This window comes from Botryllus schlosseri, chromosome 1 (assembly GCF_051294905.1).
Source record: "Botryllus schlosseri isolate E-star chromosome 1, Bs_hap1, whole genome shotgun sequence".
Taxonomy (NCBI): Eukaryota; Metazoa; Chordata; class Ascidiacea; order Stolidobranchia; family Styelidae; genus Botryllus; species Botryllus schlosseri.
Window position 1 is genome coordinate 25,029,054 of NC_137236.1, and position 14,740 is coordinate 25,043,793.

General features: G+C 39.7%; 1 protein-coding gene across 3 annotated transcripts in view; it reads left to right on the forward strand.

Annotated features, from left to right (window-relative positions):
• Positions 1 to 699: 699 nt before the first annotated feature.
• Positions 700 to 14,740, forward strand: part of LOC145445663 (uncharacterized) — a 48,854-nt gene continuing 34,813 nt past the window's right edge. For 2 of the 3 annotated variants that reach the window (XM_080323858.1, XM_080323859.1), the window contains exons 1-5: positions 700 to 3,976; positions 5,829 to 5,919; positions 7,297 to 7,436; positions 12,205 to 12,295; positions 13,983 to 14,128. In XM_080323858.1, coding sequence (XP_080179984.1) covers positions 3,922 to 3,976; positions 5,829 to 5,919; positions 7,297 to 7,436; positions 12,205 to 12,295; positions 13,983 to 14,128 — 523 coding nt within the window. In that variant the 5' untranslated portion in view covers positions 700 to 3,921. The remainder of the gene's footprint in view (positions 3,977 to 5,828; positions 5,920 to 7,296; positions 7,437 to 12,204; positions 12,296 to 13,982; positions 14,129 to 14,740) is intronic. The other variant, XM_080323857.1, reaches the window with a different exon arrangement.

Genomic DNA, 14,740 nt, shown 5'->3' on the forward strand with positions numbered 1-14,740 from the left:
CGTCGTTGATTCCGCTGTGTGTTCTTTCTGCCAAGTGTTTGGTCGTGAAACCCATCTAACTGATGCAGCAGTTCGGAAACGCAAGAAGACCAAGGCGTTCCAAACGTTCACGAAGGACAAGTTCAATCCAGGAAACATTCTCAAGCATATGAAACAACAGCATCCGAATAAGTGGAAGGAGTACATTCAAGCAAGAGATAATCAGGAATAAGCGCCGGACGCTTTCAAAGAGTTCTTCTCTCAGGCTCAGCTGCAAGCGTTCTTTTTCAAGAAGGACGACGTGAACGGGAGGTTGTCATACTCCATTGACAAGTAGATTGTCGAGGTCGTCGTCAAAGAGATGTCGTTCGACTCGACCGAAGAGTCATTGGCTGGAGACATCGCGATGCGTGCGTTCACGCCGGTGAAGAACGAAGCTGGTGACCTGATATCCTACAGTGTTACCATTCGAAACAAGGCACAATTTAACCATGTGCTTGATTGTGTTGCTGCAGCTCTCAGCTTTCGTCAGGTTGTAAACGTTGCGCGATCTGATCGAGAAAATTTGACTGCTGCTGCTACGAAAGTGGGCACCATATCACCGGGAGAAGCCTCGAATATATCGCTTATTGCATGTGAGATTGGTTTGCAGACGCTGTCTGAAATCATGAAAGCGTCGTGGGCACTCTCCATTGGCTTCGATGAGTCGAACAATAAGGTTTCACAGGACTCCCAACTTGATTTGAGGATTCGATTCCCATCGGTTGTTGGATTTGAAGGCAGCGCTGAAGTCACGAATGAGTTCCATCTTCTTGTCATAGCATTGTTTGCTCTCTCGCACACAGGGAAAGTTTATGTTGATCAATTTACCAAGCTCATGGACGCTGTGTGTTGTGATTGGCGCATGAAGTTGATTGGTTCATCAACGGATGGAGCTGGAAATATGACAGTCCATACCGCAGGGTTCTCGACCCTCGTAGGGAATGAATCTTTGTGCAAGGAAGCGTATTATCGTTTGTGATGAGTTGCGCATCAGCTCGACCTCGTCACAAAGAAGGCAGTGACTAAAAAATTATGGTGTATTAACATAACTTTCTCAATAGGATCACAGATGAGCACCTTCTATTGCAAGAGGCCGTTGCCAAAGAGCTAAGATTCAAGGCTTCGTTGCTGAAGGTGGAAGACAGTGCGTCCTTCAACAAGGTATGGGCTACCGCTGGACAGCGTTTTGCATCCTTACGTCAGTTTGCTGCTGGTTTAGCAACGGTCATGCCCACCACATCTCGTGTGGAAGCAGACTTCTCCTTGATCCACTACAGCAAAGACGAGTTCAACTCTGCCCTCTCTGATTTTTCTCTTGAAGGTATCTTGTTTTGCTCGACAAAGAAAGGACCTCGATTCGTTGTTGGCGTGTTTACACGAGCAGTGCATTAAACGATATTTTTCCTTACACAACCAGTGCTTTCAATGCTTTTGGGTTGGTTTAGATGGGGTGCGATATTTGCGATATATTATAAGGGCTCTAATCTGCGATATTTTAAGTAATATATCGCAATATCGCATTGCGATATATTAAATCGGCCTGTTAATCGCTCGCGCAACAATGGTCAATACGATTGCGGTTTTCGCTGTTCCTCAGCTGCTCCCAGACGGCATGGTTCAGTCGCAATACCAAACTAACGTTACAATGCAACATTGGATGCTGATTTTTTATTATTATTGGGGTTCCAGGTCCTTGGAAGGTAATGCTGAAGTAATCAAGTATTCTGGCAGGGTCATAATAGTATGCCGTTAAAATGGTTGGAGTGAAATAACCTCGGACTGAATTGAATTTGATGTTGATTTACGGTTCTGCGGCAGCTCGTTTTGTTGTAACATAGAATTAGGCATAATTGCAATTTATTATCAATGTATAAACTTCCTGCGGAGGTATACGGCACCAGAACAACGAATCGTAATGGATTGAAGATTTAGTGGAGTTTACCTAAAATGTATGGCCTTGAAATCATTTTAAATAACGTAAGAGTCGCATCAATTGTTTGTATCATTGGTTTGAATATTCTGAAATCGCAACTTCAGTAGGCATAGGATACAAGAGATAAGCACAGCTTGCATGAAAATTTTTGTTCTCAACTTCTCCATAGTAACCCATTAATCGAAACCAAATTAAAAACGTTTGAAGCTGGCCCAGAATCGTCCCGCAATCCAGGTTACAGTTATTCCTCACTATTGTGGAGCTAAACGCCATTACGCAAACTGATTTCGTGCATGCGGGGATGAAACCGTGTTTCACGACGCGCGTGGAACATCAGACGGTCACAATGTTCACAAGAGTAATATGAGCTAATACCAGAGACGTAGTTGCCGCATCCTAAACACCCCGATGGTGAGGAGCAAAATTATTTGGTTAGTCGTTTTTTTTTGCGGGGATATTTATTGAACATGAAAATTTTCTTTGCGCGTTGCGCGATTTCAGAACAATAAAGGTCTTGATTTTAGAGAAATAAGCATAACGCCGCCGGGGATCACGGATTACCGCGCATAGAGCAGGACTATGACGCTAGGCTAAGAGATGCGCCGCAGAACATTTTCAAAAAGGAAATTTACGTTTCGTTTCCCGGCAATCAACCGACAAGTTGCATATCAGGGGCGAGGTAATTTTTTTTGGGCCGCATAAAAAATATGAATCTATACGCAGGTCGGACTGTAGTAAAATTTAGATTATATGTCGAAACGCAATCCTATAATTGCTTGTATAGTAAAAGAAGACAGAAAGATAATACGGATGTATTATTGAAATAAAATATGTATTGATTTGATGATAGCGTCCGCGCGTCGGAAGAATCAATGTGGTTTTCATGCTGATCGGTTGTGCCGATTCTTATTAGAAGACGATGGAAATTTGAATCTATGAGCGGTGTCTGTTCATAGATTTGCCGATTCTAATTTTGGATGAACTTCAGGTCACACAATACTTACATCATCATAACCATGTCACCTATGCTTCAGCAAGTGACTTGGGTTACTATGCAAAACCTGCCTTCTTAATATTATTTTGCGTAAAAAGTCATCAACATAATTTACTATTACCTAAAACTTTTTATTAATGCGGTCGCGTTATGTAGCCGCTAATATGTTAATGAAACTGTGCCTATAATTAGAATGTATGGTTTTACTTGAGGTTTCAAATTGTGTAAACGGATTTATATTATGAGAAATCACAAATATTGTGTTCGACGCCAAAACAGAAACTACTTTTTAGCCGATTCTGAATTGAAAGCGAATCATTCATCTACCATTTTTCACCGTCTTGATTATTTTGAACAACTCATTATAGAAGAGGTGTAACTGAAGTTATGAATGGTTGTTCCTAACTGCACAATATGCAGTGCACATATAGTGGATTAGACTACCTACCTAGCACAGCATAAATTGGATATCCAAGTTCAGCAATAATATTCATAAACTTGCTGAAGTTACCAATCTAAAACACCACACATGATCCAAATTAAATCAATTTTACATTTCAGGAATGATTACCAACAGAGCTGTTTCAAAATGCGCAGGCCATGGGGTCTGGCAGTTGCCCAAGCAGAAAAATTAAAATTAAAAAATACTTCAGAAGGACTATGCATTGGGAAAATGATTTATCATGTCGTATCAAGTTATATTCTTAATACGCATTTTCCCAATGTTTTGTATAACGCTTTCGAGGCTTTGGTTGGCCGCAAGTACTGTTTGCTCAGGCCGCATGTGGCTCACGGACCGTAGTTCGACCAACCCTAAAAAAATATAATATTATCTGAGCTATCGTCGTATCTATTTTCAATATCCAATTTCAAATATTTCTCTCCATTCGCATTACCATACTTATATCATAAATTTGCCATATCGGGTCGATAAGGGACATCATTATTTTAATCATATATATTTTGGACGACGATGACGCTAAGCCTGCTGGCTTTCGGATTATTGGTAACCGTTGCAAGTATACAAGGTGAGTTGTTTGTGACATTTAGAACTCAGATGTCATCAAAATGGTCAGTTTTGATACTCAATTACGTGTAAAAGTAACGCGCTTAATTTGAAAATTCCATTACAAGTGGAAGTATACCGATTGTCAAGGCATGTAAATAATAATCCATAATATGAAGAAACGTACGATTTCACTGGTTTCAAGTAAGTAGTTTGAGAAAATAAATCGTGACTTATCGTCGTAGACTTTCCTTCGTCAATCGCCGCTGACAGTGTTCACAGTTCGTGGCAAGAGGAACAAATGATGACGGAAATATCAGAGCAGTATTACAATTTCCGCCCATTCTCGCTATACTCGGTCTGGATCGCATACTTCCTATGGGATATTATGGGACATTCATCAGCGTGATAAAATTCGATTCAAATACTGTTCTATACGTTACAAAAAATAAATATGAAGTTATGTGAATTCGAGATATGTCGATATACAGCCGAAAGTAGTCTAACAATTTATTCACTTGCAAAATCGGATGAAGTATAGGAAATAGTCACTTAAGTGCTTACCCAGTATCTACTGATTCCTTGTATGTTTATGTGGGCTCCGCGTAAACGAGGATACTTAGATGTTCGTTTTGTTTTAAATATAGGAGCGTTGATTGCTATAAAACTCAAACACGTTTCCTATTCCAGGGTACGTCCTCACAGCTATAACCGTCAAATATATTAATATTCATCTCAAATATTACGATCAGAAGATGCATGATATATACAAAAAAATGTTGGTGAAAACGGAGCATGCTATAGAAGTTGCTAAATCAGGAATCCGATGTACGAATATTGGCCCGGTTTAAAATGGGCCTATATGTCGAATACAATCATAAATATCCAATTATAACATCGTATCTTATAATCAAGAAAAGGTATGACAACCGTGACAGCATACGTTATTTTAACATAACGTATAGCAGTGGTCGGGAACCTTTTTCGACTGAAGAGCCATATTGGCCCATTTTTTAAATTGTGACCCCAAATGACGTATTGGTAGCACTCATAAATGGGAAGCGTAGTGTGCGCCATATTTTTCTGCCCACATATGGGTAGATGGAGCCAAACATGGTCACTACAGCAGTACATACCCACAGTTTGTCAGTGACGTGGGTTTAGGGGAGGCAAGTGAAGCAGTGCCTCATAGGATATGGCTTATAATTTATAGTCACTGATATTATTCAAATGATCGACTCCTAAAATAGTCGGCGTAACGTAACGTTGCGTTACACACCTATAGGTTATTTTCACGGCGGCGCTAAAAAGCTACTAACCAATCAAGAAAATGGATAAGTATGGCGTTGTTTTTCATTTGAATTTGTAATTCTGAATGCCATTTCAAAGGCATATTATTTCTCAGTGTAGATGGGGAAGGCATATTGTATTTGAAAACTGCATTGTCCGACAAGTGTCGCCATGTCTGCTATTCTCTTTCGTCAATCAAGGTATCGTGCAATCCACGATTTCTAGTCGCGCGATGGTTGGTGGATCGAATTCGCGAGTGGTGTTAGTAGTCGCCGCTGCGACAGTAACTTAAATTCGGGGATTTTGAAAAGTGGGCGATACGAGCCATTAACCCTAGATACCCCACTGTTTTGACCTCTCAAAGACATGTCTGCGCTGCCACGAGAATAATTATTCTCGCCGTCATGAAAACTTACTAACAAGTTTCTGCAATAATGTAAAATTGAATACAAAGGTAAAAATTTATCTAAGAGCAATATCTGATACCCAAAAGAGCCATATATGGCTCGCGAGCTATAGGTTCCCTACCGCTGACATATAGCAATATTATTTCGGACTGACATCTCCTAAATATTTTTCACAAGCCCGAAACTGTTCGCAAAATGAGTTTGAATGCCGAGACGAAGGTACATGCATTGAGGTTTCGGAGTTCTGCGATGGAACCAAGCATTGCAGGTAATACTCTTGATTGCAGCATTTCCGGAAGTATCCCTTTTCGTCGTGTGCACATCGTAAGTATAGGTAAGTTTTAGGGTGACAATTTGAAGGTCAAGGATACCACGAGAATGTCTTACGTATACGTAGTTTATGTACTTGAAACACAGTGACGTTGAAATTCAGCTCGTCTACCTGACATACCAATGATTTCAGATAGCAGTCTCAAATGATATTGACACTTCTTGGATAAACGTGGGAGTAAATTTTATAGTTCTTATTCTAGCCGAGTTTCCGTGTGCATCAGTTTTAGCATTTTAGAGGTATTATATTAGATTAGAGCGATGCAGTCGCTAGCGCTACATGATGAAATTCTGAATGACATTTTAATTTAAGAATTCAACGCATTAATACTGCTACATTATAATATGGTCACCATATGGTCCTTTCTTTTGGGGATTTTCCTCCTTATTCAGGGAACCGAAAATGTCCTCCCAGGACGCCCAAATGTCCTCTCTTCTTGAAATTCATCTTCCTTCATAAATTTGACATTTATGCTAATGAACAGGCTGAACTACAAACGCTCTAATTGACTAGAACTCTGTAATGCGGACGTTCTTGCGGTTCATTCTGGAGGACTGGAAAAATGACTTGAGTATCGTTATAAAAATAGGGTGATTCGGTAGTCGAGTCGGATAGATTATTGACCGTTATTTTATTATAATATTTCTATTCAACAAATTTCCCATATTAGAATCTGCAGTTTCTAGTCCGGTATTCTCACCTTATGAATTGTAAAAATTGTCCTATCTTCCGAATTCCAAGATATGGTAACCTTTCATTATGCAATATTGTAAGCTATGAATTGCAAAATTGTTACTACGAAATTGGAATATATGAATGCTTGTTGACACGTCTCATGGTGTCAAGTTGATTAGTAACTATTCCAAGTCATTTTAAAGAGGCTATCACGTAGCCATTCCCACTAAATATCGTTTTTTCCGCTACTTCTGAAACCAGAGCTATTTTAGAAAGTAAACGATTTTTGGTCATTTCGTAGTGACGAAATTTGCAACTGTAAATATTCATAGTTCAAAAATGGTCGAAATTTCAATGTGGCCGACCTACATTGGTTGAATTGAGTCAAATTTCGTTTACAAGGATTTTTTAGGTAACGTGACGATTATTTAATTAAGTCGATGAAGTTTGTTGAAAGAAAAGTATTTTTGAACACCAGTAGCGTGCATGGACTCATTGTTATAGTGTTTAAATGCAATACAGTACACGAGACCAGTTTTGAAAGATATTGCCATAAATATAACTTTATAACTTTATATCTAAGCAATAACGAAGGTTATTAATATCAGTGTGTACCGAATCAGATAAATGTTTTGACAGTGATGGGTCGGATGAGCCACAGTATGCGACGACTAATGATGACAACGTAACGCTGTGTAGAGGAAAATCTATAGCCCGAGCGGCGCTCTGTATTCTGCCCCAGTACTTGGACCATGACAGAAGCAGATTGTGCAGAAGCAGTAAGTACGGCGTGTTCGTAAGTAATCACTGAGCGACTGGACAACAAACTATAGCCTCCATATTGCTTAGGTCATCCCCGCAGTATTAATAGGTTTGACGAGAAGATACATACTTAAAATGCCCATATCCATAGAGCCGCAGCAAAATTTCTAACACCATAGCTCATCTAGATTGCTATTGGTTCATCAAGGTGCTTCATCAATTAGCTACAATTTCCTTATTAGTACAGTAGTCCACTGCATCACTTTACATGCAATTTTATCACCATACACAACATCTGAATGAAAATGGTGAATAGCGTGAAGTACGGCCCCGTTAAAAAAATTGTACATTCAGTCGGTAAAGTACCATCTTACCTGTGAACAAGTTTTAAACGTACTGTTCCCGACAAAGACAACGCATCGCTACAGAGCATATAGCTATGGTCTGCGTACCCTACGTTACTATTAAGAACAGTGCTTTTCAATCCTTTCAGCATCATCCACACATTTGTTTGCAAAACGAATTATATTCGCACAAACCAACTGAAAATCGTCATATGAAAAGAAAAGGAAGAAACCTAACAATATTCTATTCAGATATGCAAATAAATAGGCTACTGCAGCTCAGGCCGTCGAATGTCTCATTAAAAAATCTTATTATTTGATAATTCCTTTTTTGCAATTCAAAGACATCGGGCTAAAGAAGGGGTGGGCAAACATTTTAGCTCGCGGGCAACATTTAACATCCTAATCCATTCGCGGGCCGCACTATATAAATTTTGGGTTTTACACCAAAACGCAATATTGGTCTTTGACTATATAGTGAAGATATGGTTATGATATATATGGTTATTTAAAACCTAAAAACCAGTGATTTGATTTTATGGTACACTCGTCAGAAACGTTGGCGAGATTTCTTAGGTTGGTCAAACTCAATAACTAATTTTATTAAGTAGGGATGAAAGTCGGTTGTCCCGATTCTTGAAACAGGGTGGAGATTTGAATCTGTGAGCAGTTTTTTGTTTATAGATTGGTTGATTCCACTTTTGGTTCAACTCCAGGATATACAATGATGACAGTGTTATAACCATGTTAGCTTGAAATACGCTAGTAATATCTATTTTTTATGAATATAAATGCCTCTGCACATACGGAGAACGAACCCTCCTAGCACACGCGCGAATTAGTTTTTCCAACTGCAGCACGAAAAGTAATAAACTTGTTGGAGGGCCGATGTAAAATCACACTCCGAAAGTAATTTTCGTTTTTACTTTCTGAGATGTGGAACCTCGAGGTCGGGCTATAGTGTAAGCAATGAAATATAAATATACCGTATTAAGAGTATAACATAAAATTATCGAGTTGAAATATGATAAGAAAAAGTTTTATCGCGTACTGAAGTAATTAGTAATACGAATTCTATCAATATTTTAATACGTATCTTGAGCCATTCGCGGGCCGCACAAAATCGGTGTTGCGGACCGCACGAGGCCCGCGGGCCGTAGTTTGTCCAGCCCTGTGCTGGAGTAATCAGGCAACCTCCTTACTAAAAAAAAACTCGAGACATGACATGTTTTTGCTAACTGTACCTCATTGCGAACAATTCTAGTTTCTGAGGGGATTTTGCAAGTCACCGAATATTTGTGAAATTGAACAGTATATTGCGATTTTTCAGATATTATAACTTTCCAGATAGCAGTACCACAAAAGCAAGCTCACAGAGCTATAGCTTGCAATGGAGATGACTAGCGTTTATCTCAATAGTCGCAAACACGTGGCGCGCCCGAACGTTTCGTGCGGCCCGCGTCTACATGCTAGATTTTCAAGTATTTGACTATGTTTAGATGGCAGATATTTTATATTTAAAATCTATATTTTGCCAGTCCACAATTTACTTCAAAAGACTGAAAACACGCACCCAACTTCACTATCGTATCACTTCCAAATGTCACCATGCGGCGAAAGATCTTCTATCCAGACATGGGGTAATCGGGATTAGTAATCGTAATCGATTACGACGATTACAGCATTTCCAAGTAATCGTAATCGCAATCGATTACATTCCAAAAATCCCGAAGTAATCGTAATCGTAATCGACTACTTCACATATCTAATCGATTTCTTTGTGAAATAACGATTACTTTTCATTTGTGCAATGCCCATGTCACAAACTGAACATTCGTGAGCAATGAAGAGTGCGATTTAAAACAGGTTTTGGATAGCAGAAATGCCGGATTGTCAAACGCCTCTGCTAATTATTGCGTCACAAGTATTGGTTCTTCATTGCGTAACGAATTACCCGCACATAGTAAATAGATATTCGAGATACATGTAGTACTGTGATTGTAAGAACACCCGCTATGCATTATGTCAGGTTATCAATACGCTGCAGACGCCACTACCTCGCAACAGAATAATAATCACCACTCTGCGTAGTTTCGAATAGTAACGTATGTAGGCCTACTATGTATTGATGTTTTGTTATGCTTTTAGGTAAACGCAGTTTGACCATTGCTGATTGGCGAGCGGTAGGCCTATCTACGTATCCACCGGGCAAAGATTTGAATTTTTTTACCCGTCAAATTAAACATGACAATTTCTACATCGAAGAATTAAAAACCAACGGCTGCTGATAAAAAATAATAACTGAGCCGTTATTCTCCGTTACTCGTAAAACGGCAGCTCGGAATATCTGTATTAAGTGGATTGTAGCCAGAAGTCTATGTTTACATCATCATATTCTCATCCAGCCCTTCAAACGGGCAACAATTTCTATTTCGCAATTTTATACTCAACATTTGGATCTGTCACTATAGCCATTCGCTTACACCCCATGTTAGCGTGGATTGCAGCTAGAATCAGTATTCAAATAGCATTTCGTCACCCCCCTTCTCAAAAATGGTGATCTTTGGCCCCCCATCAGGCGAAGTTCCTCAGACCCCCCCTCCCATAAACGACCGGGCTTTTTCACAAGAACTGAAAAACCCGATTTGATGAGATATGGATTCGCTGTGTATTTGCTGTCAAGTCGCGCCAAGACGAATATTTAGGCACGTAATTTACAACCATAACTACTGTATTGTATGTTGTTGATTCATGACCTCCTTTCTGCTATATAGTAAAAATATATTGAAATCGCCTTAACGTAGCAGACGATAAGAAAACTAAACGAGAAACTTTCGTGAGTCGCACCCAGAAATTGTCATTTCTATACGGGGTTCATCATTTTCCTCAGTGCGTGCCCCGGGTCGCATTTGTATTGTGGTGCTGAGATTGAGAATACTATTCGTCGCGACCATCCCGCGCTGCTATGGACAATGGAAAAATACACAATGTTATGGCTAAGGTAGCATGTCTTGGTGTGTCCCGGCGCGGTATTGGCTGGCACCGAAATGCCTATATCTGTAAATCATGCAATGGTATAATATGTCGTATACAGGAAATGACGCTATGATATCTCATATAAAAAGAAAGACCGGGGCCTGTCGTAGGCCCCGGAAAGAACTTCTCTCATGAGGCCTTTTCATCGCATTGTTGTCTTCCGAAGATAACTTCTAAGAAGCAAAATAAATGTAATCGTGAGTAATCGTGATTACTTTCCCAAAGTAATCGTAATCGTAATCGACTACTTGCGGATTTTGCTGTAATCGTAATCGTAATCGTAATCGCGTGATTCAGAATTATTCGTAATCGCAATCGATTACATTCATGAAGTAATCACCCCATGTCTGCTTCTATCACGTCATTTTGCCTATTCATGTTGGTACAACATGACCCGTATATGATCCCTGAGTTGAAAATGTGATTTGGACGTGAGCGCAGGGTTGTAACCAAGTCACATGGCTCCGAGTCACAAGTCAATCTCACGTTTATAGTTTTGACTCGAGTGAAGTCGAGTCATTTTCAATTCAACCCTGAGTCAAGTCCGAGTCGTGGTGTTATGACTCAGGTCCGAGTCCAAGTCATTGTGTTGACTGCTCAGTTTCCCATTGAAGTCTTGTTAAACCCATTTTTTATGACTCTGTTTGGTTATATCGAATGGTTCGCATTTAAAGTATTCTCATTTTCTACACTTTTAGCAGTGTTTGGTCGTATTATCAAGAACCAGTCCTAAAATCCGAAATCCGAAAAGTGTGGTTACTTTACTTCTCTTCGGAATTACAATGAAATGTCGGTCTTGGCCGCCTGAGTCTTGAGTCATATGACTTGATCGAGTCATTGGCAATGACTCAAGTCCAAGTCGAGTCACTACATAGATTGACTCGAGTTAAATCGAGTCATTTCAGTATTTTTAGAAAATGACTCGAGTCAAGTCGAGCCATCAGAAAATCGTGACTCGAGTCGACCTCGAATATACGATTGGCTTGTCAAATGTGCATAATATAGCTGCAAAATATACGATATGATATAATTTGGCTTACATAATTCATTTTTCTCTCGCATGATATCTATATCTCATAATATACAGAAATCATGCGTACTCTCTACCAGTTAAAACACCAATTTTATTCAAATATTCAAATATGTGATTTTCTCCATGCCAGGCGTGAATTGGTACAATAGTAAATCCAGCGTTCACGGTGTGCGTGGAATGCCGATCTGCAAGGACCCGTCATACAAGGCTTACTTGGAAAAACGTTGAATACACATATTTTTAATCGGCGGCCTGCGGCGTCATCGAAAACTAGGAAATTTTCCCACGAGCACATTTGAGTTTGCAACCCGTGGTTTATCTGTTAACAATAGTAACATGAGTGGCGGTAATTTACGATAAATATTTCTCCAGGTACAGGGTGCACGGAAAAAGAATTCGCATGCCACGACGGATCATTTTGTCTTCGTGGTGATTTTTTTTGCGATGGAAGAGCACAATGTCGGTGAGTTTACCAACATAACAAGGTTAGAGGTATCTATTGGCATTGTATCGCGTTGATTCCGTTCCATGACACCTACATGGTTGAGTCAGTATAAAGCAAACGTATAGCATTTTTTGTTAATATTATTAATAGTTAATGTTAATATTAAATACATGGCAATAAACACTGGTATTTCGAATGAACAGCGTTCCCATTCTAAACCTAATTACATTCCCTCCGTCACGAGACGCCCGAGCACTGTTTAACTGATTGCGAAAGCTTTTCGACCCACAGCGATCACATGAAGATGACATTGGCGAATCTAGGCATACCGATTCAGCTCATAAAAATGTCATCCGATCCATGGATTGTACTACTAGTAACTAGGGAGGGTGTGAACCTCTGAAAGGTTCAGGTTCGTGTGAAGGCGAACCTTTTTGAAAGGTGAACCTCACGTGAACCTCATTACGTCACGTGACGTCATATTGCTAATTCCAACCTTTCATTTCAGTGAAGTGATAGCTTATATTAATGTACCACGATACCTAACGACGACTAGGGCCACATAATGCCACCATGCTGAAGTCCTATTGAATTTATCAAATGTATATTAACTGGGGCAATCAAATGATATAATAATCCCATAAAATCAATATCTTTCTTCGCTTTGCCAACAATTTCAACGAGGACTTGCGACGGAATATAAGCTTACGCCTCAGCGGTCTATAGGCCAGACCGGACAGTTTTCGGCGTCTGAGTATTGCTTTGTAAATATTGAGCATTGTAAACCGGGTTTCTATACTTGCTACCGATATTACCCCATCAACAAGTTATGCAACAGTAGCCAACAACCCTATCACACGGATGTGGTTTTCATGATACAATAAACATTTGAAATCGAGATTGACCCCGTACGCTTACTACATTCTTTACATCAGACAAAGATATCGATATCATTGATTGGTTGAATAAGCATCACTACCTACGTGTAGTGTATTTGGCTTTTGAAGTTGTGTGATTGTGGGACAAGCTCACAGCAGAGAGTCTTTAAATAATCACAAACTGAAAACTGGATATTTCGAGCAAACTTTTGTAACAAAGCAAGTAACATTTTTGAGATTGTCAAATTGCATGCTCGTTTAGTGTTGATTTTTCTTAGGCTGCCAGCGCCATTGACAGAGTAGCACGCAGTTGAAATGCAATATATTGCTACCTAAGATGTTATAATAATATGAAAATTGTAATATATGAAAAAGGTTCACAGTGCAGAACCTACCAAGGTTCGTTTGTGAACGTGAACCTACAAATTTCTGAGGTTCACGCACGGAACGCGAACGCGAACCTCACGTTCACACCATCCCTACTAGTAACTAAATTCGCTATCGTCACCGGCAGGCAGTTTTGACGCTAATGGATTTATCAGGGTCTTCAGACCTGGTGTGAAAGGCCATAGTAGCCAAACACCATATAATACAATAATGACAACAACAATAACAACATTCCCCGCGTAAGACATGGCACACGATGTACAATGATAACGGTCAAAATTCGGCTTCTGGGGGCACTTATTCTCTGTAGTCGGTGATGGCCAAGAGGAGCGTGTCCTCGCGGGTGTATGTGTTAAACTATCCAAATTGCGCGAGACAGTCTCAGCGAAATCGACCAAGCCCCAATAAAGCGCAACTGTTGATCGGTGTATTCTGTTCAGTGATGGAACCGACGATATGAAAACATTACCAGATGGTAACACCCAGTATCGATCTTGTCCGGGGAAATATCCATATGATAATACAGTGGGTCAATGCTTGCTAAGGGAAGAATACTTTTGTGACGGGGAAGGATTATGCGAACAGGGTAAGACTTATACCGATGTGAGTGCTACGAACATCGAGTAAGACTTTAGAAATCAACATATGACATTGAATAATTTGACTTCTAAAATGTTCAACAACTGCTCACAGAACTTTCATGCTTTCGGGCGATAATGATAATTCTCATCGGAAATCATATGAAAGCAGAGATCAGACATGGGGTGATTGCTTCACGAATGCAATCGATTACGATTACGATTACAATGACAGTCAAATCAAGAAGTAGTCGATTATGATTACGATTACTTTTCAAAAGTAATCACGATTACCCACGATTATATTTGTTTTGCGTCTTAGAACTAATTTCAGAAGAGATATTCGAAGACAATATAAATAAGGCTTGCGATGAAAAGGTTTAATGAGATAGCAACTTTCTTTATAAATCATACGTCATTTGCTTGTTACGTCATAATGCGCCGATGGCCCACCTCTTTGCAGGACTATTCGTAGCACTCAACGATTTGCATTCTTGCCAGCTCCGTAACTGCCACACCCCAAACTCCCCAATAGGACCGGCAGAGAGCTCTAAGGGGACTCAAAAGTATTACGTAAATCCACATATTTTTCAGAGTTAATTAACTTCAAAAAAATTTTC